The following is a 24,284-nucleotide window of genomic DNA, read 5'->3' on the forward strand; positions in this document are numbered from 1 at the left end:
CTCTGTGTAATTCCAGGCGCCTCCGCCAGGGGCCGCCGCCGCTCCCCTATGACACAGCAACAATAGGGACCGCTCTGCTCCTCCAGACTCTGGGTGGTGATAGGGCTTCCTCTTCGCGCTGTGGTGTCGGCGGAATGAGCCGGGGGTGGGGAGGCGAAAGAGCTGAGAGAGAGGAGAGGGAGGAGGGAGACCGGGAGAGGGGGAAGCATGATGGGCGGCCGCTCAAGCCAATCACTCTCAGAGAAGCACCGGTAGAGCATCAGTACCAACCCAATCACCACCAAGAACGGAGGGAAGGTGGGGCAATAAGAGATTTCCGGCCGGGCCGGCAGCTGCAGAGGAGGAAGAGCGAGCCGTAGTCACTGCTTCAGCCGCGGTCCGCACCCAGGCCCCAGGTAAGAGGTGACGGCTCCTGGAGGCCCGAGGTCCAGCCCAACACGAAATCTGGAGCCGAAGTCCTGGCCGGTCAAGGAGAGGGGCTGTAGAGAGGACGGTTTGGGCGGCCAGGGGCCGGTGACGGCGGCCGGGTGGGAGAGGCGGGGGCCGGGGAGGATTTCCCCTGGCAGGGGTCGGGCCGGGGGAAGGGGGGAGGGTGCGGGGGTGGAGGGACGCGCAGAAGCTGGAGTGGTGGAGCAAGGTTTCGGATGGGAGGTCAAGGCCAGATGTTGGGCTGGGGGCGCAGTGACTGTGGAGGAGGAGGAGCTTTGGGGAAGGGACTGAGGAAGGCTCCCCTCGGTTTACACCAGACCCGGGCAACCTCCAGTTCCCAGCCTGGCTGACCTCCCCATTACAGACTTTCATAGTGTCTTCCAGCCTCTCCCCAAGCATCTGCTTTTCCACTTTTTTGCTTGTGTTTTCCCACATGTCCCGTCCTGCTTGTGTCCTGTCAGTTAGAAATTTTCTATATTGTCAGTATCTTTGTGCCAGTCCGGCGCAGAGCCTTGACAGGATAGGATTGTGCCCTAGCCTCCTTATAAGGAGGGAGAATCGATTGAAATGGCAGGAGGAATTTCCCAACTCTCGATTTACTGTGGACCTTCAGAGGAACAGTTTCATCGATAGAAATCCCTTCTCAAACCCCTTACCTTCCTCTCCGCAGAAGAAAGTTTATGCAAGGGAAACTGGGTCCACTCAGTTTATCCAGTTGCAGAAACAAGGCACTCTTTGGTAGACAACTTTTTCTTAAAAAAAATTAAAGACTGAGAAAAAAAGTTGAGCAGAAGTAATTCAGTAAATATTTACAGTCTGTGTTCCAGACACTGCTAGGTGTGTGGGGGGTAGAAAAAAAAATGCCCCCTTCAAGGAACTTTCCCTGAAAGTTCAATGAAACAGCAAGATGCAAAGTTCTTTTTTTTCCTTAAATTTTTTTAAAGCATAGAGTAGCCTGGTACTATAGGAAAGAGTGCTGTATTTGGAGTCAGAGAACCTGAGTTTGATTCCTACCCCCCTTACTTTCCTGTGGCAGTTACCCTCTGGGGGCTTTAATTCCTTCATCTGTTAAAATTGGTGATGTGTGGGGTGGGGGAAGTGGACTTAAGGTCCCTTTTAGCTTTATATCTGTGATCCCATGATCTCTTGAGGATGGAATTCTTGAATATGATTTGGGCTCATACAAAAGCTTTGGTAAGCTGTTTCTTTCTGAACTCCTGCTGTTCAAGTCTTTGTATTGGTATTGAAGGTCACTGAAACTTGGGTATTTGTTTTCCTTATATAGATTTTAAAGTATACCTGGGTTTATATTTTCGTTAAGTGATTCTTAAATCTTTTCAGGGATATGTGAAAGGGTATGGTTTGGATTCAGACTGACTGCTGCTTATTTTTCAACAAAACTGTTTAAGATTAGCTACTTCCTACTCACCTTCACTTTGAGCGATTGTATTACCTGATGTGGTTCAAAGGGGCTAATTTTCAGAACTGATATTATTAATATTTATTATGTGGATTACATATTAAAGAAAGTTTTACAATTAGGACAAAGTAGTATAGAAAAAATAAACATAGGGCATAAGTTTCTGTTTTTCCCGTTTCAGAATGACTTCAGGTGCTTTGTTTCCAAGCCTAGTCCCAGGCTCCCGGGGCTCATCCAGCAAATACTTGGTGGAATTTCGGGCAGGAAAAATGTCATTGAAAGGAACTACAGTTACCCCAGATAAACGGAAAGGGCTTGTATACATTCAGCAAACTGATGATTCCCTCATTCATTTCTGTTGGAAAGATAGGACTTCTGGGAATGTAGAAGATGTGAGTATTCAGTAATTTTTTTTTTCTCTTTGGAGGGCAGTTGGGGTTAAGTGACCTGCCCGAGGTCACACAGCTAGTTTTTGTGTTAAGTGTCTAAGGCCAGATTTGAACTCAGGTCCTCCTGACTCTAGGGACAGTGCTCTTGACTGCACCACCTAGCCGCCCCAATATTCAGTAATTTTTAAGTTAAAAATGAAGAAATTTTATTTTCATACTTTTATTTAAAATATTTTTATTATATCTTTTTAAGAATTTGGAAGCACTTGTTTGTAGTTTGAACTGTGTAGCATCGTCAAATTACTTAAACACTTTGTCTCTCCATAGGGATTGTACTAGAGGACCTCTAAGGACTCTCCCAACTCTAAATCTCTTATTGTATGATCTGTAATACCTGAAGATAAATTTAGATTTGGCTATGTAATAGCAAAATGAATTGCTGTTAATTGCTTTACATTTAGTCATGAGACTTCTTAAAAGGTGGTTTTCAGCATCCTTTCTGAATGGTTAGAAGATAGATTTCTTCTGATCTTTCAATTATCCTTTACCTACCTTTTGTCTAGGACTTAATTATTTTTCCTGATGACTGTGAATTTAAGCGAGTACCTCAGTGCACTACTGGTAGAGTATATGTACTGAAGTTCAAGGCAGGATCAAAGCGACTCTTCTTTTGGATGCAGGTAAGTGAAATTTTTGACTTCACCTTTTTTTTTACCAAACCCCAATTTTAATTTGAGTTTTTTCAACCATGAATTCAGTTTTATATATATATATATGTAATTGAACCATCTCTTCCCCCTCCTCCTCAACAAAGTGATATTTAGTCTATTAGAGACCTGATAATGTATTGGTATCTTCTCATGAGCATTCTGTAGGCCCCACTGTGTACACAGCACAAATGTTTATGTTGATAGGCTTTCCCTTATAGAAATCACATAAAACAAAGATAAAGCCAAGTGAGGAGTACAAGAAAGATGGTAATCGTTCAATGCAAAGACATTTTGGATTGTGGTCTTTTTGAGATATTATGTTAATGACCCCAATTCTCCTACAGGAGCCTAAGACTGAGAAAGATGAAGAACATTGCAGGAAAGTAAATGAATATTTGAATAACCCACCTATGCCAGGAGCTTTGGGTGCGAGCGGAAGTGGAGGCCATGAACTTTCAGCACTTGGAGGTAGTTACTCCTTTTCTAATTTGATTGTTAGTAGACAATGCCCTATACTCTCAACACTGTGGGGCAGGGTTTTTGGATTTGTTTGTTTTGTTAAAAATGGACATAGATTGAGAGACAGGCAACATGATATATACTGGGCTGAGCACTGTACTTGAAGTCACCTAAAGGCCTAAGCTTCATTCTTGCCTCCCATTCTTAATAGTTGTATAATCAAAGGCAAGTCAGTTAACATCTTTAATCCTTAGTTTCCTCACTCATTTGTTATGAGTATCAAATGGAAAAAATGTACGTACAGTTAAAATGCTTTGCAAACTTTACATAAATGTCAGCTATTTTGGTGGTATTACTAATACTGAGAGTCTGGATAGATTTATAATCTCTTTTCAATATAGTTTACATCCTGCTTATAGATACTATTATAGCCAATATCTCTGTTTAATAGGGTTTTAAAGTCTTAGCTAGTGTACTGCTAATGTCAAGTCACATTAGATGAATTCAAAATAAGACTGGACATCTCGTGGGACTTACCGTAGTAGGATTTCAAAGATAGTAATTTAAGGGTCTTCACTTTAGTTGAGCTGTCAGTTCTAATTGTTCTCGAGCAATTTGTTTTTTTACTGGGAAATGTTAAATAGGTATAAACCACATACTCATTTTGCTGTTGATAGAAATGTTAGTGGGGAGGTGGTGTGGTATAGTTATTTCTCAAACTTTCTTTGTGTAGGATTTAAAGATCCTAATGTACTAATTGATTTTTGAGTTCTTAATCAAGATTGGTTTTTGAATTTGGTTTTGTTTATGGAAATCTAGGTGGTATGTCTAAATTGTTTTTGTTTTTCAGGTGAAGGTGGTTTGCAGAGCCTTTTGGGTAACATGAGTCATAACCAGCTCATGCAACTTATTGGACCAACTGGCTTGGGAGGACTTGGTAAGATTTCAGATTCTTGGTCTGAAGTGACATTGTTCTTCATTTTAGTTAAGCTTTCAGTTCTAATTGTTTCTGAAATGTGTATAAACCATGTAACTCATTTTGCTGTTGCTGTTGAAGTCAGTGAAGAGGTGGTATGGTGTAGTTAAGATTACTGGATCTGGATTCAGAAAATCTGGATTTGCATATTTGTGCACATATCACATATTTATGTGATCCTAGGCAAGCTCCTTCATGTCACTGGGCCTGTTTTCCTCATTTATGAAGAGAAAGGGTTGGACTAGATGGTCTTGAATTCCTGTTAGGTACAAAATGTTGAATGATTTGAGGGTGAGAATGTATTTTCCCTTATATACTACCTGCTTGCTATATAGAATGAAGTAGGCACTGATTTGAGTGCTTTCTAGTGACCACAAGTGGGAGACTACTTCTATTTAATGAGAAGCAAATCTGCATCTAGCTAGCCAGATGGAGGTTTTTATTCTAAAAGTCCTTTTTTCTGTCAAGTTTGGCTTTTTTGTCCAACATCACAACATTTTAAAGTTTTTCATTTCAGTTTTATTTATATTCTTAAAATAACAGGAAGCACTTGACCCCAGGTACATGTAAACATGTGTGCAATTTGTAATGATAATTGATTTTTATCTTTTCATTAGAGACAACCCCCTTGAGACCTCAGCTGGGAGCACTACTCTTAGTTTCACTCTTTGTATGTACCCAAAGTCCCTTTATGTCTTTAAAAATACTCCATAGTTCAGACTGATATTATCGTTAATCAGATTTAATGGAATTCGTAGGCTCATAGATTGAGAATTGGAGGGGACCTTAAATGTCATCTAGTCTAACCCTCTTGTTTAACAGATGAGGAAACCGAGGCCCAGAGAGAGGAAGTGACTTGTCCAAGGTCACACAGGTTAGTCAGGTAAGTGAGAGAGCTAGGATTTAAAACTGAGTCTTGACTGACACCCAGGTCTACCATATGAATAAATTGCATATAAAGTATAGTTGCTCTTCAGATTTCTTATTACAAGAAAACAAGATCGAGAGATGATGTGAATCTAATTTTCCACTGAGAATTGTAGCCTATTTTGGATAGCACTGTCCCTTTTCTGCTATTGATGTTGGGAAAATTCTGTGAAACAACACCAGCTCAGGAGAGGATATTGTATAAACCAGTTCATTTTTTTCAGTTGAGAATCCTTGGATATCACAAATTTTGGCTCTTACCCCAAATCAGTCTAGATAGAAATTGTCATTGAATGCCAATGTTAAGGGAGAAGCTGCACATGAAATTTTTGAGTTAATACTTGTTTCCTTACTGTAGGTGGGCTTGGTGCACTGACAGGTCCTGGTCTGGCTAGCTTACTGGGGAGTGGAGGGCCTCCAACGAGCAGCTCTTCATCAAGGTGAGGCCTTTGGTTTTTGGTTTTCTGTATCTTGTACACTTAAATTTTAGAAAATTACTATAGTTGTGTAGTGCTATAGGCAATAGGCACTTGAAAATCTAGCCTTAAATCATAGATCAGGGAGTGAATGTTTGCATTGCAACAGATTTCACACTGCTATTTTAATACATAGACTATCCCTTGATGTACTTAAAATAAGGTTAATTTTTCACATTACTACTCAGTTATGCTTTAAAGCAAGAAAAACACATTACTTATCAATGATGCTATTTATACTTTCAGCTCCCGGAGCCAGTCAGCTTCTGTAACCCCATCTTCCACCTCTTCTTCCGCTCGTGCTACACCAGCACCCAGTGCTCAAGCAATTGCCTCTGCAACTAGTCCAAGCCCTGCACCGAGTTCAGGTAATGGAACCAGCACAGCAACAAGCCCAACCCAGCCCATTCAACTGAGTGACCTTCAGAACATTTTAGCTACTATGAATGTGCCATCTGGGGCAGGAGGCGGACAGCAAGGTAAACGTTTTTTCGTTGACTGAAAGCTGTTGGGGTAAAGGTGCCTGCTGCTTCCCTGTTCTCTTTCAAGGGGATTGGGAAGGCATGCCCTTAGTGAAAGTGTTCTCTATGGCACTGTTGGTTTGCAAATCACCCTGGAAAAGGCTAATATTCCCAATGAATGCTGAGCTTGAGGTTTCCTGCCAAGCAGAATGAAACCATTGGCAAGAAGTAGGAGCCAGTGAAGAGATCTCTTCTCTCCCCTTAAGCCTCACTGGGTGATTTGGCTGCTTGTAGTCTTGAAATCTGACACTCTATTCCCCATTAAGCAGCAAATGGTAAATGCCAAACAACTTATAGTTCTGTTGTTATATCCTAGTTGACTTGGCCAGTGTACTAACTCCAGAGATCATGGCTCCTATTCTGGCCAATGCTGAAGTCCAAGAGCGGTTGCTGCCTTATCTTCCCTCTGGAGAATCTCTTCCACAGACTGCAGAAGAGATTCAGAACACATTGACCTCTCCTCAGTTTCAGCAGGTAGGAATGTAGCCACCGACCTCTTATTTCCAGTTGCCAGCTAGCTAAGCTTAGAGCTGCCTTTCAGATTTCTTAGCCTTCATTCCATATGATGGTGGAACTCTCTGTCCTCCCCCTCTTTCTCTTGAGTCACAAGAAATTTTATGATGTGCCATACCCATTTGGAGATTTTGTCACCATGTGATTCACTAGCTTAAGCCTGCCTCCTGTGGGTCTTTAGGCATTCTTTCTTGTCTCCTAGGTTACCTTACATAAGTGTTCAGAAACAATGGCTTCCTCCACTGTCAGACAGAGTTTGGTGTTAGCTGGCACAGTCTCAGTATCTTGTACATAATAGATACTTGATTAATTTCCTTGGAGAGCTGGGCTTAGGTATATGCTTGGGAAAAAACTGAAGTTTGATAGTAGATAGGAAAAAACCAGAAAGTTTGAATCATTTTTCATGAATGCCTTTCATTTGTAGGCATTAAGTATGTTCAGTGCCGCCTTAGCCTCAGGACAGCTTGGCCCACTTATGAGTCAGTTTGGTTTACCAACTGAAGCTGTAGATGCGGCAAATAAGGGTGGTAAGTACATTTTTTCTTCCCTTAAATGAAATACTTCTTCAAGATACTGAAGAATTCTTATGTAACGGTTAAATTTTTTTACGGCCTAAATTATGTAATGATTTGTTTAGAAACATTTCTCCTGGGTAAGAACATTCAGAGAACACTTCATTTTGGCACATCTGACAAAGTTTGATTTGCTTAATGGAGCAAATTGTAATTTCTCTTCAGCCTAGTTTGTGTGGGTTTTTAAAAAATTGCTGTAGCCTTGCTAGTGTTTGCAGATTTCTAAGAAATCCACATTTTGATTTTAATTCCCTGTTATAAAAGCACTTTGACTGATTAGTGTTCCTGGGGGGCAAGAACTGATGATGATATCTTTTTAATGATATTTTAGATGTCGAAGCATTTGCCAAAGCCATGCAGAACAATGCCAAGTCAGACCAAAAGGAAGGAGATGCAAAGGACAAGAAAGACGAAGAGGAAGATATGAGTTTAGATTAAATTATTTGCTGTCTTTTAAGATATTGGAAATTCTTAGTAATTAAGTGACTGCAGTAGTGTCACTAGTTTATTGCCTACACTCATGCCTACATTCAGCCTACAAAATAAAGGACTTTTCTTTTATCTGCCAACTCTAGTTTTTGTGTGTGCCAGAAATAGGAGTGATTAGCAAATGCCCTTTGCCTTCAGATACAAATTGTCTGCGAGGAAATACTTTGTGAGCTCATGGAGAGCTGGAGCTGAGTGCCAGGATGTTGGTCATGGACATCCTGTTAATGTCTGCAGGCAGGGCTGGAACCTTGCTTTGCAAGTTTTCCCTGGGTGACATCTGGTAAATTATATATACTGCATGAAAGCTGAAGTGGGTCAGCTTTCCAGAGCAAATAAAACTGTTTTTCCAGATGTGGCTCTATCACTAAATGCACTGATTTTTTTTTTAAGTTATTCTGGGTGCTTCAGATGAAGACTTCTGGAGACTGACAGCTTGGTTGTCTATAAAGAGATTTTTCAAAATCTCAAAAACAAGGAGTAGCCTTTTGAAATAAAAATAGCCTCTGTGTGTGTGTGTGTGTGTGTGTGTGTGTGTGCGCGCGCGCGCGCGCGCGCAATGAAATTAAGCAGGGTGAGATGCTTGGGCAAAACACCTAGCTTAATATCACAATGCTTGATGCTGCCATCAAACCCTCTCTGACCAAGTAGACAGGATTTTTTCCATTTCATTGTACTAATCAGTATTCAAAATAAGCATATTTCTTTTTTTTATTATTTTTGCTTTCAAAAGTATGTACCAGTGATTTACAAAGCTTTTGTTCTACACTGAAAAAGGGTGAAAAAGTCATAATGAAACTCACTGAAAGATAAAAGATTAACCCCATTTTATAATATTTACCCAATTATATAAAAAACATAATTTATAAATCATTTCCAGACATAAGATTCATCCCCCATACATCTAGATATATACACACAAATATATATATATGCATATGTATATTAAAAAACATGTAAATGTGTAAGTGCACAAAGTAAGCTAGGTGGAGAGAAGAAAAGTTTTGTCATTGATCTGTACTACAACCACAAGAATCAGTGAATGTGATGCTGAAAGGAAGGAAAGGAAGCATAGAATGGGAATAAATATATAGACTCAAAGCAATTTATGGGAATCATTAAGAGTATGAGAGATGTTTAACCTGGAGAAGACTTAGTGGTGCAGGGACATGATCACTATCTTCAAGTATCTGAAAGACTGTCATGTGGAAGGGAGATTAGATTTTTTTTATTTGGCCCAAGGGAGCAGAACTAGAGTTAGTGGCTAAAAGTTGCAGGGAGGAAGATTTAAGGTAAGGAAAGTCCTACAGAGTAGAGCTATTCAAAAACGGAACAAGAGGTAGTGAGTTCTCCATCCCTAGAATCTTTAAGCAGAAGCTGGATGGATGGTCTTGAGGGTACTGCAGAGGGAGAGGGAATTCATGCTTTGGTCTGGGGTGGACTAGATTCCCTCTGGAGTACCCTTCCAGCTTTGAGATTCTGTGGATGGTGGGCAAACCAGCAGCATGACTGGAGTACCACCTTTTCTTAGCACCATCTCAGGCCCAGAAATGCGTAGCCCCACTTTTGGTTCTTTGTTTACAGAAGACATGTTAAAATTTACTTCCTCATACATGATGAGTTGTAAAGTGTCTAATGCTTAAGTCAATTATCCAAATTTCCCCACTTGGGGTGAAAAATACTGAAAAGATGGAGTGCAGAGTCTGCCAATACTTACTAACCAGAGAGAGGGGCCAGAGGGGCTATATGCAGCAGGGCAGCTTTAATCTCCTATGTGTCTGGGCCATTTATTTACATGACTGGGCAGCCACTTGCACCCACTGACCCTTGGATAATGCCAGTTCGTGTCAGGTCAATAGGGCGACGGTTTGCCACAAGATTCCTTATGCAGCCATAGTAACCGGGTAGAGATGATGGTGGAACCATAGGCTTCGAAGTCTCTGTGGGATGAGGGAGGAAGGGAAGGCAAGAGAGATGGTGACAAGGAAGTCAACAGAAAACAATAGTTAAGCCTGGAAGTAAATTAAACAGCTCTATACTGCCTCCCCTTATTCCCAACTTTACCCACCCCATGTTCCATTAAGGCAAGGGTTCTTATCTTGAGTTTAGAGCACGTTGTGTCTGTGTGTGATATTTTAGGTAACTATTTCAATATAATTGGCCTGCTCTGTAATCCTATGCATTTTATACATTTAAAAGCATTCTGAGAAGGGATGCATGTGCTTCACCAGACTGCCAGCAAGGTCCCTAACACGGTCTTTAAGCTGTGGGTCCTAAGGTGAGCTTTCATGAATACTGGCAGTGATAGAAGAGGAGCTATTCATTTTTCAAATTCACTAGAGGAACATTCATTTTTTTGATGTGGAGAAGACAGGTTAAGAGGGGCTTGGCTATACTATTAAAAATCTTTTTGTAGGGAACATAGGCAGCTCTCTTGTCTATATTATTCTACTTGCTAAGCTGACCAGTTCAGAGATAATAGTCCAAACATCTCACTGTGTAAAACTCAGCACTAAGAACAATCTGAAGAACGGTATGGGAACATTAATGACATCCATACAGGGACAACAGGTTCATTGTTATTTTAACAGCTAATGTTTCTAGAGTTTAACCAAACACTTAGCTCACCCCTTAATAGAAGTATCGATAGCCCCATTTTGCATTCTGAAGCTGAGCAAGGCCACATGACCTGCCCAGAGCTGCACGACTAGTGTCAGAGGTTGTACTCAAAATGGGGTCTTCCCATTGTCAGTCTAGTGCCCCTTCCATCATGCAATGCAAAGAGCACCATGCCAGTGGCCAGATGATCAGAATTCTAGTCCTGCTTCTACTCTACCACTGACTATGCCCATGGACAAGGTGAATCATCATTCTAAGCCTCAGTTTCCTCTTAATGTAAAACACCAAGATCATCTGTTTATTTTTTATATTTATATAATATATACAATTTCTATAAATTATATAATTATAAATAAATTATATTTATAAAAATATTTATATAAATTATACATTAATTTTCTTTAAGGTTTAGAAAGCACTTTATATACATTATCTCATTCAGTCCTTGCAACACTCCTGTTTTACAGATGAGGAAACTGAGGCTGAGAGATTAAGTGACTTGCCCAGAGTGACACAGATGGATTCAAATTCTAGTCTTCCTGACTTCTAAGTTCAGGGGTCTCTCAACTGTTAGAATACTTAGTCTATCAATAAAGTAATCTTGTTCTCCTATTGGACACTAAGCTCTCTGAGGACAAGGGCTGTCTTGTCTGTCCTTGTATCTCCCCTAGTGCCTATTTCTAGGCTCTGCACACAATAGGCACTTAATACATATTTATTACATTTTCAGACTTCAAAGGGTGATGAGACTTATGTGAAAGCATGGATGGATGTGTGTACCTTTTTAAAATGGTCTACAGAAATAACAGCTGATATGTCTCATATTGCAATGCTTAAGAATTATCACTGGAGAGACGTGTGCTAGACTTGGATTCAGAAGACCTGGGCTCAGTTTTTGGCTCAAACACTAGCTGGGTGAATTCAAACAAGTCTTACTCTCTAAACTTCCTCTCTCATCTGCAAAAATGGGGATAATTTTGTACTACCTAACTCAGAGTTGTTAGGAAGAAAGTATTCTATAGACTTTGTGTGTAAGTTACCAGGCTTAGAGGATCCAGGGCCCAACCTCCAGTAGGGCTTCCTTGCTGGAAAGGTTTGAGTATCAGCCTGGTGACCGATTGTGTGTCTGCTACCCAAAGAGCAGGCTTTGTTACTGTGTTAGCCTCAGTTGATAGCTTTTGTTCACCACAAAAACTCTTTGAATACTGTACTAATTCATAGAAGGGTTGCCATCTGCCTAGGTGGTATACTTACACCATAAATCACAGATTTAGGAGACTGCTACCCTAAAGTCTCCCCTGGGTGTTGGATGAATAGTGGGCTGGAGGAAGGTTTTATCACCTCATTCTTCGATCTGGGACAAAAATGGGCTTAATCTCTCAGCCTCAGTTTCTTCTGTAAAACAGGAATAATGACAGCATCTACCTCACTAGAGTGTTGCAAGGATCAAATGAGATTGTGTAAAGTGCTTTCCAACCCTTAAAGCATGATAGAAATGCTGGCTATTAGGCTCGTTAGACAGGGTGGATGATCTTAGTCTTTGTTTTACATTAAGAAGAAACTGAGGCTTAGAATGATGACTCAATTTGTCCATGGAAACAGGGCAAGTCATTGGTAGAGTGAAGGTGAGAATCCTGATCCTCTTCCTCCTAGAAGTGTGCTTTTTGCACTGCAAGATGGAAGGAACACTAGACTGACATCCTTCAAACAGATGAAAATAAAAGAGATTGTCACCCCTAAACCCCTTCTGGAAGGTAGTTCCCCCAATGAGTTTAGGTGGGACTTACCTGGTAGACCTCCCAGGTAAAGAGGTTCTTTGGTGATAATGGAAGGAACTATGGCAGGACCCACTGTGTAATTGCCTTCTGTATCCACATCAAGCTGGAGCATGTTTCTTCCTTTAATCACTGAGAGAGAGAGGTCCCTGGCTTAGCTCCTCCACAGAACTTGCCCTAGGACTCCCCTGAGCAGAGCCATGGACATTGAAAGGGATAGAGAAAGAAGATGGTATTTCTAGTCTGGTCTGAGTGGGGAGACAACCTTGTATTTGGAGAGACCTTGAGTTTCCTAGGAATACCACCTAAGTGAACATGGTCTAACCTTTCCCTTCCACAAAGTAACTCATGCGTGTATTTGTAAATTTGTACTTCCTTTTTTGGGGGGGATGGGATTGGCCATCCGAATTTGTTCCTTTCTCTCTATTACAACCATCTCCACCCCCAATCTAGCAGTCTTCTTCTGGCTCAACTCTTCCCCTGTCAGACTTTCATTAGGCCTCTCCCCTGGTCAAAGACCTTTCATAGCTTCCTGAAAAAAAGATCCCAATTCCCCATCCCCATATTTCAAGGTCTGCCATGATTTATCTCTGCCCCACCACAAACACTGGTTTGGCTAGGCCAATCACCTCCATGTTTCTCCCCGCCCCTCCCCCCTCCCAAAGCACTGGCCAGGCTCGTGGCCATCTCTGAATCATTTCTTGGGACATTCTCCCTATATGGATCCTTGACAAGCTTCCTCCCCAACTTCATATAATCTAATGAGGAATGTGAGCTGAGTCTACTTCCCCCAATCACACTGCATACCTGAGATCTGAACAAGAACACATATGGATTAGCAAGTACTCCATGTAGACAACCTAAGGAGTCCCCGGGCCAGGAAGCTATGGCCAGAAGTGGGGATGGGGGAGGGGGAATCAACACCTCACCTGCAATCCGGTGCCACTGTCCATCACAGAGAGGAGGCCTAGTCACCGATGTGGAGAACTCCCCTGCCCCACTGTTGGCTCTGACAAGCACCTGAGACAACAGATGAGACAATTCATTGAAAGGTGTAAAAGGAAGATTTTGTTGACAATATTTAACCTACCCATGTCACAGAGGTATTGGGAGGACAAAATTAAGCAATGTATCAAGAATGCGTGTGTGTGTGAGAGAGAGAGAGAAAGAGAATATCTATTAGGAAAAAAGATCAAATGAAAGGTTGATTTAAATTTGCTATTTTATGTTTATTACTATAGAACCCACTCTTCAGGGCACCAGTGGCTACCCAACCACTTGGATCTTACACTAAGTCCCTTCTATGCCTGACTATGCCATGGTGATGATGACCCAGGCTTCTAAAAAGGCCATGCTTGCAAAGCTCCTGTAGTAGGTTCTACAAAAATGAAAGTGTTTTAGGTATAGTGTCTGAGAGGGAGGGAGGGAGGGAGGGAGGAGGGGGGGAGGGAGAGAGAGAAGGGGGGGAAGGGAGAAAATGAGAGAGGGAGAGAGAAGGGAGAGAGGGAGGGAGAGAGAGACAGAGATAGAGAAGGGAGAGCGAGAGAAAAAAAGAGGGAGGGAGAGAAAAAGAGAGGGCGAGAGAGAAGGAGGGAGGGAGAAAAAAGAGAGGAAGAGAGAGAAAGATGGAGGGAGAGAGAAAGAGAGGGAAAGAGAGAGAGAGAATTTTCTGTCCAGCTTAGGAAAATTCAGAACCTCATTACCAAGAAGGTGGGGGTTACTTGGTGATGATTATTTTTGACTACAGCAATGCACTAAGTCACACGGGTGGGGAACCTGTGGCTTTGAGTTGAAGCCTTTTGACTGAATCCAAACTTCACAGAACAAATCCCCTTAATAAAAGGATTTGTTCTATAAAACTTGGACTCAGTCAAAAGACCACACTCAAGGACCTAGAGGGGCCACATGTGGCCTTGAGGCTGAAGGTTCCCCACCCTTCCACTAAGACATTTATTAATGCATAGAAAAGGTTGCAGTCTCTACCAATGGACCAGATACCTTCGGTATTTCAAGTCAGACAACAAGTATTTATTAAGGCTTACTATGTGCCAGGGTCTGTGACTGCCTCACTCTGGGTATCCTCCACCAGGGTGGAACACAACCTCTCCCTGCCTTATTTAGATGGTTTCATGAATTTGTTGTGGCCAAAGACACTTCTTGCCTGGTGGGTCACTATCCAGTGATAGCCTCTCCAGGCTGAGCTAGGCTGGTCCTCACCTGATGGCCAACAAAAAGACTTTCCAGGTCAGTAGGCTGCTGGCATACCCCTATGTATGTTACAGGGTAGAGACAGAGGGTCACCTCCATACCATGATGTGGGATCAGAAGATGTGATTGGGTTTCCAAGCCTCCTCCCTCACTCAGGGCAGGGCAGATATCTTCCTGGGCCAGGGCTGCCCCAGCTGTCCTGGCCCCACTCACCTTGTGTCCGTCTGCTTCAAGTCTGATATAGGGTGGTCCCTGCCTTGAGCCTAGGTGAAAGATGAGTCCGACTGCTGTCCAGGGACGTACCTCCAGCACTAGCTCCAGGTCTGGCCCCCAGACCTCTGGGGGATCTGTGGGATATGGAGTGGGGCTGATCAGGAAGCTCTCTTGATGCTTCCAGTTCCAACTTTATCTCACCCAACCCTATCTAGGGCCCAAAAAAAGTCAAAGGGAAGAAGGAAGTTCACAGACCTAACATTACAGTTCCTCCTTCTGCAGCAAAGACTAGTCCCTTCTCCAGAGTCCCAGTGTAACATGGTATCACTCCGTGGAGCTGTGTTGGGGTCTCTAGAGGCTGTCCATTCAGCTTCAGGTTCCTCATGCATCCTTTAAAGCCAGTGCCAGCTGCTTCCTGGGGGGAAAGTTTGTGTGACTTACAAGAGCCTTGGGGGTTGGGCTAGGTCGCAAAGGGGGATGGAATGGGCAGTAGCGGGGAGGTAGAAGGAAGATGGGGTGTTCATGAGGAAAAGGGTTCAACCGAGATGGTGATGGGGCCCTTCTCTTACTGGGAGATGAGTCCAGCTGTGGCCAGAGGGGATGCTGCCCACATAGATTGGTCCATGGCCCAGCAATGCCCTCCGGTGGGCACGAGGCCCCTCACTGCTCTGGGCTCGAAGCCCATCGATCACCAGCTGAATTCGATTCTGCTCTCGGCTGAAAAAGACCTGAGAAGGAGGGCAGGAGATGACTATCCTCAAATCTTTCTTCATGTTCCAGGGGAAGCCAAGGAGAGGACCATATCTGGACAAATTATAGCCATGTGGGTTTTGGCCTCATGCATCCTCATCCCAATTCTAAGACTGGTCACCTAATCTGACATTACATCTGAGAATCTCATGACACTGGATGCCAGATTGCAGATGGTTCAGAAGAGAAAGAGAGGACAGAAGCGGAGGCATCTAATGTAGAAATTCTCAAGGAGTTTAGCCAAGAAAGAAAGGAGGAAAAAAGTCATCATTCCAGGCTTCTAAAAGGAATCTCCATCTTTTCCAATTCTCATGTTTGTTCCAGCTATGCTGATTCCAATCCAAATTGACTCCGTTCTCCTCTGGTGGATGGGAAGAGAATGGTTTCTGGGGAACACTTGCACTTCTGTACATCTTACCGTATGCCAGCCTCCTGGCTTGTATCGCTCATGGCTTCGGACTCTAAAAGGTTTTCCGTGGCCTCCAGCCTGGAGGACAAAGTGGCCATGACTGAGGTAGAGGACCAAGAAGGGGCTTCCTGACTTTACAGTGGGCACAGCCAGAAGTAGCCCACGAGGTGAGCGAAGTTGGATGTCCATAGAGAAATGTGTCCTGCGTGAGATATGGCCCAGAAAACATGGTGTCAGATTCCAGGATGCTTGGTTTCTCCTGACACACCCAGCCTCCCACCCTGGAACTTCATGAGTAAGATGATGCTTACCGCTCCTGGAAGGAGAATGGGATGTGAGCAAACTCTATATGGCTGGCAGGAGAAGCACCAAATTGGTAGGCATTTCTGATGGTTTTGGGATGGGTGGGGAACTGGCAAGTAGAGTCTGGGGGCATCCCCTGGTCATGGAGAGCAGCCTGGGGGACAGAGGATTGGCGTATGAGGCAGGAGAGAGTAGAAAGACAGGTGCCTTCTGTTCCACCCAGCTGTTCTCACTCTCAGATCTTCCCTACTCTCAGCCACCCATCAGCAAGCAGTTCCAACCTTGGGTTTCCTTCGGAACTTCCTCGGGGATGCCCTGAGCTGGAGTGGTTCGTCTGGGGGAGTGCAGCCTGTGGTCACATTGACATTCTGAATATTCTGCTGCAGGTCGACAACGTGCTGGGCCTCGAATACCCTGGGGACCAAGTGCAGCTATGTCACAGAATGCTCTGGGGATACTGACACCCAGCCTCCTTGCTCCCCCAATGGGTTAGCCCAGCCAGGCCTATAATAAAGCCAGCAATCTCCTGGGCTCAAGGTGTGGGGGTCCCTGGCCTTGCACCTCTCTTTACAACTCACCGCCGGACAAAGACATTGCTTATACATCCAGTCAGATTTTGGAAGGCACCCGACTCAGGCAGCCCCCCAAGAAGGAAGCGAGGAAGACCCCCCGTGGGAGCCTGACGACGAGACCGGCCCCCCTGGTGCTCTGCGCCTTGGAGTTTGTCATCCACATACAGCCAGACCCTGGGAGGACAAAAGCCCTTGTGAAGAGGGATATTTCTCACAGCCATCAAGGTCCTTTCTCCATCATACCATTTCAACAACACCCACAATTTCCATCTACAAGGACTTGTCCAAGGAGAACGGGTCCCTTCCCCAACCTGACACACAAAACAGACATTCAGTTAATATTTAGTGAACGATTCCAACAGACTTGCAAACTCTCCTACCCATGAGGACACTCTTATTTAAATCTGTTTCACCCAGAATGTAGTACAGCACAAGACCCTGCACACTGGGTGCTCAATAAATGTGTGATGAATTAATTAGTAATTAAAAGAACAAAGGTAGAGGCAAAATCTGCTGCCACAGAGTCTACACAACTTATACTAAGTTCAAACAGAAATGTCTGATAGCTGAGGCATGCCACACTGTGCTTCTTAACAACAGGAGGCAATATGTCACCTTGGAATCAGGAAGACCTAAGCTCCAATCTCACCTCTCCCCCTTATTAGCTGTGTGACTGTTAAGTAAATAGTCTCTCTCAATGTTAGGTTCTTCCATTTTGTCAAATGGGGGTAATAACAGCTCAGACCTCGAGGGTTTGAGCATCAAATGAGATAATCTCTGTAAAGGGCTTTGCAAACCTTGAAGTAATATATAAATGTGCACTGTTTACAATAATAATAAATACAAAATGCTTTAAGGCTCTATGGCCTCATTAGCACAGGTGATCTCTTCAGTCCACAGACCCCTCTGTGTATGAGCAGTGGGTCACAACATTCGCCACTTAGAAGCCCACCCTCTGTTGAGGGATGAGCCGCTCTCTGGTTAGCAGGATGGATTCTTGGACAAGACAGAAGCCGTCACCAGGACCATTCTCAAAGCCCTTCCTAACTTGGTAGGAGGAGCCAGTGCTTGGGCCCTCCTGGCAAAGAATTCTAGCATCAGTGCTCCCCTGTGCACCATGGTGAGGTGTGAGTGTCAAGGAGGAAAGAAAAGGGGGAAGGAACAGAAAGGGAGGGAAAGGGCAGGACAGAGAGGAAAGGGAAGGATTCCTTAAGGACCTACTATTTGCCAGGCACGGTGCTAAGTCTAAGTGCTTTATAAATATCATCTCATTTGAGGTTGGATTTGAACCCAGGTCCCTGACTCCAGGCCCAACAGTCTGTCCAATGCACCACCCGGCATGCCAAGAAATACTAGAATTCACGGACTTTTTAGTTTGTAAGGCACTGTCACATATATGACGTATGTGATCCCCACAAGCTGTGAGACAGACAGGGCAGGATTATTATCACCATTTTACAGATGAGGAAATGAAGGCCACAATGAGGCAGAGGTGGACCTGGAATTTGGACACTAACACCTCTGGCTCCCAGTTCTGGGTGCTCTCTGATCTTCTTTTTCCTCTCTCCCTCAGTGTTGATAACTAGAGCTGAGTTCTAATCGCCAGGAAGCATGGTAGGTGGAAGGGGGGGAAGGGATCGAGTAAGTCAGAAAGCTCACCCTGTATCATTACTGTAGACTGCAACATAGTGCAAAACCCCATCAGCATAAGCACCTCTTGTCATGATCTCTGTCCTAAGGAACTTGACCGTCACGCGACCCTGTCTTAGAGACACCTGGAAAATACCCTCCTGGTGCCACGAGGGAAACACCACATGGTCAGCAAAAGGAAAGAGGCATAGAGATCTTGGTACAGACACCAAGCAAGGAGCACATTAGGATTCCTGGCTATGCTGGAGATCCAGGGAAAAGGGAAGGAATCATTACTCTCCTGTGTCACTGGGCCCATCCCCAACCCACAAAAGAACTAAAGATTTGGCTTCCTGAAGGGCAGGGATAGAGGGGCTTGCATGGAAGGGCTTCCTTCTTGCCTGTCCAAAGAAATAGACAGAATGAAGGTGGATGGATTCAGCTTAGAGTTGGAAAGGATAGGAGGGGCTACTGTGGGTTTAGGCCAGAGACTCCCCAGATGTAGGCACATGTACCGGTGAGGCATGATAGTAGAGAAGACCACTGTCCTGTGTGGAACGGAAGCCAAAACCAGTGTAGAAGTTTCCAGTAATGGGGGGCACATCTCTGAGGGCCAAGGTTAGGTAGCCATGCCCATGGAAGGTCATGGATCGTGTAATCTGGAATGAGAGGGGTACATTGGAAGAAAGGCTCAGGGGCGTACTCTCTGAGGTCCCTGGGTATCCCCCACCTTCACAGCAACCCAAAGCACAGAAGTTATCTCAGTGATAATGGATATATGTGCTGTACTAAAAAGCATGTGGGATCCTAGATTGAGAGACAGAAGGTATCTCAAAGGTCATTTAATCCAACCCCTTAATTTTATAGAGAAGGACACTGAGGCCTGGGGAGGTTAACAAGTGTTAGAAGTCAGACTGAAACACAGGTCCCCTGACTCTGGAGCAAGGGCCCCTTCCCGTGGCATCACCTTTTCCCATCTATTCTTTCTACCTCATGAGAAAGGCAGGACAGGAGTCATCATCCCTGTTTTTCAGAGGAGAAAACTGAGGTCCAGAAGAAAAATGGAACACGCCTAAAATCTGGGTCACCTGATACCCAGGCCTCAGCTGTCAGGGGGCTGATCTGTAACGGATCTCTCACCAGAAGGTCAGAAGTGCATCCTGAGCTGATGCCCGTCGTATTCAGTCTCTTCAGGTCCACGTATTTACCAAGGGCCTTTAGGCCCTTCACACAGCCTCGGATTGACCCCCCAGTGGGGAACAAGGTTCTTAGGCTGGGAAGAGAAGACAGAGGACTTGACAGAGATCTCTGCTCCCTCCCATGGCTTCTCGACTTTGAGATGTTGCCCCATCCCCTCCATCTCTTCAAAACCTGCCCATCCTTACAGGCTCAGCTTGTCCCTCTCCTTTCTAGGCAGCCTTAACTGACTTCTCTAGGCCACACTAAAATATCTCCCATCTCTGAACTCCTACAGCTCAGAACCCTTGCTTCTCACATACTGGGCATAGATGGCTTGGGAGGGAAAGGGAGGAGGGAGGTGTCTCACCTCAGGGGAAGCTGGGCCAGAGGAACTCCTCCCAGGTAATAGGAGTCAGCATTCTCCAGCATATTCTCCTCCTGCAAGCTGAAGACAGACACTCGCTCCACACGGACCAGGACCCGCTTTCGTCCTGTCACACCCATGATGAAAATCTGGATCTAGGGTGAAGGAGAAGCAGAGGAGGAGACATTCAAGGCCTATCATAGTCCCAGAGCCCCATTCCATCTGAAAGTCCTCATGGCCCACAGTCTTACAGGAAGCATGGCAGGGTCCAGGAGCCAAAGTCCCTGCATCCCCATGAGGAGAATGCCTAGGGGAACTTAGGGGGACCTGAGCCATTCCTGGGTCCTCATCTCCATTTCCTAGGACAGTGCAGGGATCATATGGCTGCTTTGATGGGAAGGGGGAGAAGATAGAGAAGGGACCAAATTACCGCTTTGTTGGATGAGGTGAGGGGTGTCAGCTCCTGTTGAGGGGTGGCAGTCTGCAGCCCATGGCTGAAATCATAGTAGAGGATGAGGTGGCCTTCCTGGACAGCCAAACATAGGAACTGGTCCTGAGAGAAAGGGACAAGGTGAGAAGGGAGGGTGGGAGGGGAGTTAGGAGAGAGAGGGGAAGGGAAAAGGGGGATAGGAAGCTGGGATGGAGGCACTGAGATATAGTGGAAAATGAAGTCAAACACTCAGGTTCAAATTCCACCTTCCACACTTGCAATCTGTGTGACCTTGGGGCAACTCACTTAACCTCTTTGTGCCTCAGTTTCCTCATATGTAAAATGAAGAGGTTGGACTTGATGGACTCCCAGCTCTAAATCTATGATCAATAGCATCAATAGGCCTGGAAGTAAGGAAGAGGTTGGGAGAACGGTGGCTATACCTGGTACTGAAGGAAGAAGATGATGCCAGTATAGGAGACCAGTCTCAGTTCCTGCTCAAAGCGTTTGGTGCTACTGATCTGACTCTCAAAGCTGATATGCGCAAAGCCTGTGCCATCCAGGTAGGAACCATCTGTCAGCCAGGGGTCCCCCGTGGACTTAGATCTGGTCAAGGAGACAAACTTGAGATCTCCCTCCTCCTTCCTGGCCCAGCTGCTCCCAGCTCTGACTTTCACCCTCCCAGGGATCCAGGAAGGGGGTCTGAGGTAAGGGATGGGGTGGGGGGTGGGGAAGGCATGCACCTGGCGCAGGGTTTGTCCAAGGCTGTGTCCAGATGAAAGGTCTTCTGGAAGTTGTAAAGACTGACAACCTCCTCATTCAGGGTATCCATCTCGATGCAGCCCCGGTAACCGGGGTAACGCAGAGGCCTGGGAGGCTGAGAAGACACAAGGCAGAATCAGAGAACAGGGGTTAGTGGAAGACCAGGATGCCATGATTACATTGGAGAGGCTGGCAGTTGGGCTCTATCTCCAACCTGGGGCAGAACAGGAAAAAAGACTGCAGTACGGTGGGTATGAGTGAGATGCCAAGTGGAGGGGGATTTCTGCCATGAGGAGAGGTGATGGAGGGAGCCTCAGAGCTTCCTTCTCTGAGGACTGCCTGCCAAGAGGCAGTGTGATGGATGAGGTAGTCCTCCTCCTCTCTGCCTTGCAGAATTCTTTAGCTTAAAAGCCCACCTCAAGCTCCTCTCTCTTCTGGGAAGCTTTCCCTGATTTCCTCCCCATCCCCACTAACCAAGCTAAAAATGTTATCCCCTATTCAAATTCTCCACAGCATTTTGTCAGATCTGTCTTGGCCCCATCACATCCTCTCTTATCTGTACACACGTCATGTTCTTTCTAGAAGAATAAAGACTCATTAAGGACAGACTGTCAGTTTTTAGGTCTATATTTCCAGGGCCTCATGGTGAATTAACCTCCCTTGGTTGATTGTTTTGAGTCTAATAGAAGTGTTTGCTCATTTGTACATCACTGGTCATAGAATAGGATTTTTGTTCTTTCCCCTCCTCCTCCTCCTCTCCCTTCCTCATCTCATGAGGTCCTTTCCCGGGCTTACCGTGAAGTTGGAAGGGTAGCCTCCCACAAAGAAGACAAAGTCTTGGGGTCTCAGGTTGAGTAGACCCTGGTCCCCAGGGTATACACTATCTCCCTTGGTCTCATGCACCGTCTGCTTCTCCATTGTGACAGACATGTGACCATACTGAAGGATCCTAAAATACAGGAAGAAAAAATGGGAGCCTTGAAGATATCTCAGTCTGTGCTCCCCTGGTGTCCCCCACCATTAGCCTGTCTCCCCAGCTTTTTTTTCCCGTGTCCCTTCCTTCCTATGTCTTTCCCATAGAAGACTGATTCTCTCATTTCTCAGCTGGGGGAAATGAAGCTAAGGGAAGTGAAGCCACATAATACAAATGGGACTGAACTCCAGTAATAGCTAAAGGCTAGGTCTCCTGACTTCCACTCAGGTACTCTCTGCATTGCAACACACTGCCTCCCCTCTGAAGGGACTTCTAAGGATGAGAGGCCCTTGCTTCCCTCCCCTCTGAAGGCCTCAAGGCCTTGGTATCTAGAAGGCAGGGGCTAGGAGAGAGACCTGTCAATGCTGACAGTAGCAAACTGCTCCCCGATGTCCTCATCGATGGTCAGGGTCCTGTGGGCTGCCTCCCCAAGCCGGTAAACCCACTGCACCTTGTGCTCATGCAGGATCACCCCCATGTAGTCCCCAGAGGCCTGGCGGTCAGAATAGGGAAGGATATTCAACCTGGGGCGAGAGCCGCCTTCCTTCTCTCTTCTGGTGGCTCTTGCCCCTTTCCCTTCCCACTCCCTCCAGCCAAATGGATTCGCAACTCTTGGTCAACATGGGGATAATGAGCTTCAGCACACACAAGTCCCAGGGGTCCTTTCTTGTGGACACTCAGACTGAGTGTGGCTGGCTCCCTGTCCTCCCACAAAACATCTACCTCACGGCTGCCCATATAGAGGACAAATTGGCTGCCGCTGTCCTGGCCCTCCTGTTGAGGTGGCTCTGAGCTCTGGATGTAGAACTTGAGAGCTGTGTATGCAGCCAGATCCTGCAGGTCCCGGGGGGGTCGCAGCTGCACCCCTGACTGGCCGTTGAATTTCATGGGCACTTTCACCTGGTTGGGGGAAGAGTATCCAACACCAGCTTATCAAGACTGGGGTTTGGGAGTGATTGGTGGCAAAGATGGCATCATCCTTGGTGGGATGCTTAGATGAATCTGAGAAACACTCCCTGTCCCAGGGCCCATCCCTGTTCCACTCAGTCCTATGCCTCCTGCTCTAATGGCAGCCCTGAACTGGGCAGGAACACTCCAGATGAGCCTCCCTAATCAGAGCAACTCTAAGAAGACAGGGGTATGTGTAGGGAGTCTTCAGCCAGGCTTGTTAAGCCTCCACAGCCCTTCCTGCCACATTACAGATGGAGCCCAGGCCCCAGACTGCCAAGGGCACTGAAAGAGGACATGGTACATACAGTGGAGAGTGTGTAAGAAAACACTCTGACTCCCCTTCCTCCTCCTGTTATAAGGTCTGGTGGAAAGAGCCTGAGCAGTCATTGGCTTCATCTGGGACCCCAGCCCTCAGAGCCCTCTTAGTTCCTCTTTAACCTCTCTCACCCCCACCCCTGCCCCCAGTAGTCTCTCTTCCTTCAACAGAATACTATCACAGGGGCAGCTAGGTGGCGCAGTGAATAGAGCACTGGCCCTGGAGTCAGGAGGACCTGAGTTCGGTTCCTCAGACACTGAACACTCACACAAAAAAACTACCCGTGTAACCTTGGGCAAGTTACTTAACCCCAATTGCCCTCCAAAAGGCCAAAAAAAAAAAAAAAAAGAAGAGAATATGATAATATTTATATAGCCCTTTAAGGTTTTCAATATGTTATCTTATTTGATCTGCACACTAACTTTGTGAGGTAGGTGTTATTATCCCCATTTTATAGATGAGGAAACTGGGGCTAAAATAAATAACTGAATTGCTCAGGGGCACCCAGCTAGTAAATATGTAAGGCAGGGTACAAACTTACTTCTTCCTGACTCCAATCGCAGGGCTCCATCCACAATGTCGTCTATGTTGCCCCCTCCTACCCCACCCTTCTTCCTTAGGCCTCTCCCTGTCTCTTCTTTTAGCAAAGTGCCTACTCCCTTGCCTTCACCCCAGCCCTCCCTGAGCAGGTACCTTGCTTGCAGCACTGCGGGCCTGGGTGATGAGTTCCCGCACACGGAAGATGCTGTTGGACAGGGCCAGGCTGGCATTTTGGCCTCTCTTGTTCTCTAGGTGGCTTAGCTTAGCCAGCAATTGAGGCAGGGTCTTCTCCAGACTGGATACTGTAGGGGAGATGAGAGCCCATAGATGAAACCTTCACATCTCAGAGAGCTGTGGCCAATGGGAAGAAGCAGGAGCTGTCTCCCCCCCACCCCCAGCTCCAGGCACAGGGA

At 45.4% G+C, this 24,284-nt stretch overlaps 2 protein-coding genes across 3 annotated transcripts in view; one reads left to right on the top strand and one right to left on the bottom strand.

Annotated features, from left to right (window-relative positions):
• The first annotated feature begins 336 nt into the window (after positions 1-336).
• ADRM1 (ADRM1 26S proteasome ubiquitin receptor) lies at positions 337-7,961 on the top strand. Of its 2 annotated transcripts, none has more exons than XM_069072544.1 (10): positions 337-395; positions 2,031-2,241; positions 2,802-2,918; positions 3,293-3,416; positions 4,258-4,344; positions 5,669-5,750; positions 6,033-6,265; positions 6,624-6,781; positions 7,245-7,347; positions 7,724-7,961. In XM_069072544.1, exons 2-10 carry the CDS (start codon positions 2,032-2,034, stop codon positions 7,828-7,830), a joined length of 1,221 nt encoding a protein of 406 aa, XP_068928645.1. In that variant the 5' UTR covers positions 337-395; position 2,031; the 3' UTR covers positions 7,831-7,961. The 2 variants fall into 2 exon arrangements, with proteins under 2 accessions (XP_068928645.1, XP_068928646.1); XM_069072545.1 differs by having other exon boundaries at positions 6,033-6,154.
• Positions 7,962-8,564: 603 nt separating this feature from the next.
• Positions 8,565-24,284, bottom strand: part of LAMA5 (laminin subunit alpha 5) — a 124,120-nt gene continuing 108,400 nt past the window's right edge. The window contains exons 60-80 of the mRNA XM_069072543.1: positions 24,025-24,173; positions 22,788-22,964; positions 22,421-22,557; positions 21,887-22,040; positions 21,073-21,206; positions 20,773-20,935; positions 20,330-20,452; positions 19,903-20,054; positions 19,497-19,629; positions 18,872-19,015; positions 18,387-18,517; positions 16,734-16,901; positions 16,437-16,569; positions 16,164-16,309; positions 15,862-16,054; positions 15,263-15,421; positions 14,949-15,108; positions 14,694-14,827; positions 13,202-13,292; positions 12,285-12,404; positions 8,565-9,818 (exon numbers count right to left, since the gene is read on the bottom strand). Coding sequence (XP_068928644.1) covers positions 9,670-9,818; positions 12,285-12,404; positions 13,202-13,292; positions 14,694-14,827; positions 14,949-15,108; positions 15,263-15,421; positions 15,862-16,054; positions 16,164-16,309; positions 16,437-16,569; positions 16,734-16,901; positions 18,387-18,517; positions 18,872-19,015; positions 19,497-19,629; positions 19,903-20,054; positions 20,330-20,452; positions 20,773-20,935; positions 21,073-21,206; positions 21,887-22,040; positions 22,421-22,557; positions 22,788-22,964; positions 24,025-24,173 — 3,050 coding nt within the window. The 3' untranslated portion in view covers positions 8,565-9,669. The remainder of the gene's footprint in view (positions 9,819-12,284; positions 12,405-13,201; positions 13,293-14,693; positions 14,828-14,948; positions 15,109-15,262; positions 15,422-15,861; positions 16,055-16,163; positions 16,310-16,436; positions 16,570-16,733; positions 16,902-18,386; positions 18,518-18,871; positions 19,016-19,496; positions 19,630-19,902; positions 20,055-20,329; positions 20,453-20,772; positions 20,936-21,072; positions 21,207-21,886; positions 22,041-22,420; positions 22,558-22,787; positions 22,965-24,024; positions 24,174-24,284) is intronic.

The sequence above is a fragment of the Petaurus breviceps genome, unplaced genomic scaffold, assembly GCF_028583685.1.
Source record: "Petaurus breviceps papuanus isolate PSGF00001 unplaced genomic scaffold, PetGlider_PUasm1.0 90847, whole genome shotgun sequence".
Classification (NCBI taxonomy): domain Eukaryota; kingdom Metazoa; phylum Chordata; class Mammalia; order Diprotodontia; family Petauridae; genus Petaurus; species Petaurus breviceps.

Excerpts from the sequence above, each read along its gene's own strand:
- ADRM1 (XM_069072544.1), top strand. The coding sequence starts at position 2,032 with ATGACTTCAGGTGCTTTGTTTCCAAGCCTAGTCCCAGGCTCCCGGGGC. Across the intron at positions 2,919-3,292 it reads GACTCTTCTTTTGGATGCAG|GAGCCTAAGACTGAGAAAGA; the intron begins GTAAGTGAAATT and ends ATTCTCCTACAG. Across the intron at positions 3,417-4,257 it reads TGAACTTTCAGCACTTGGAG|GTGAAGGTGGTTTGCAGAGC; the intron begins GTAGTTACTCCT and ends TTTGTTTTTCAG.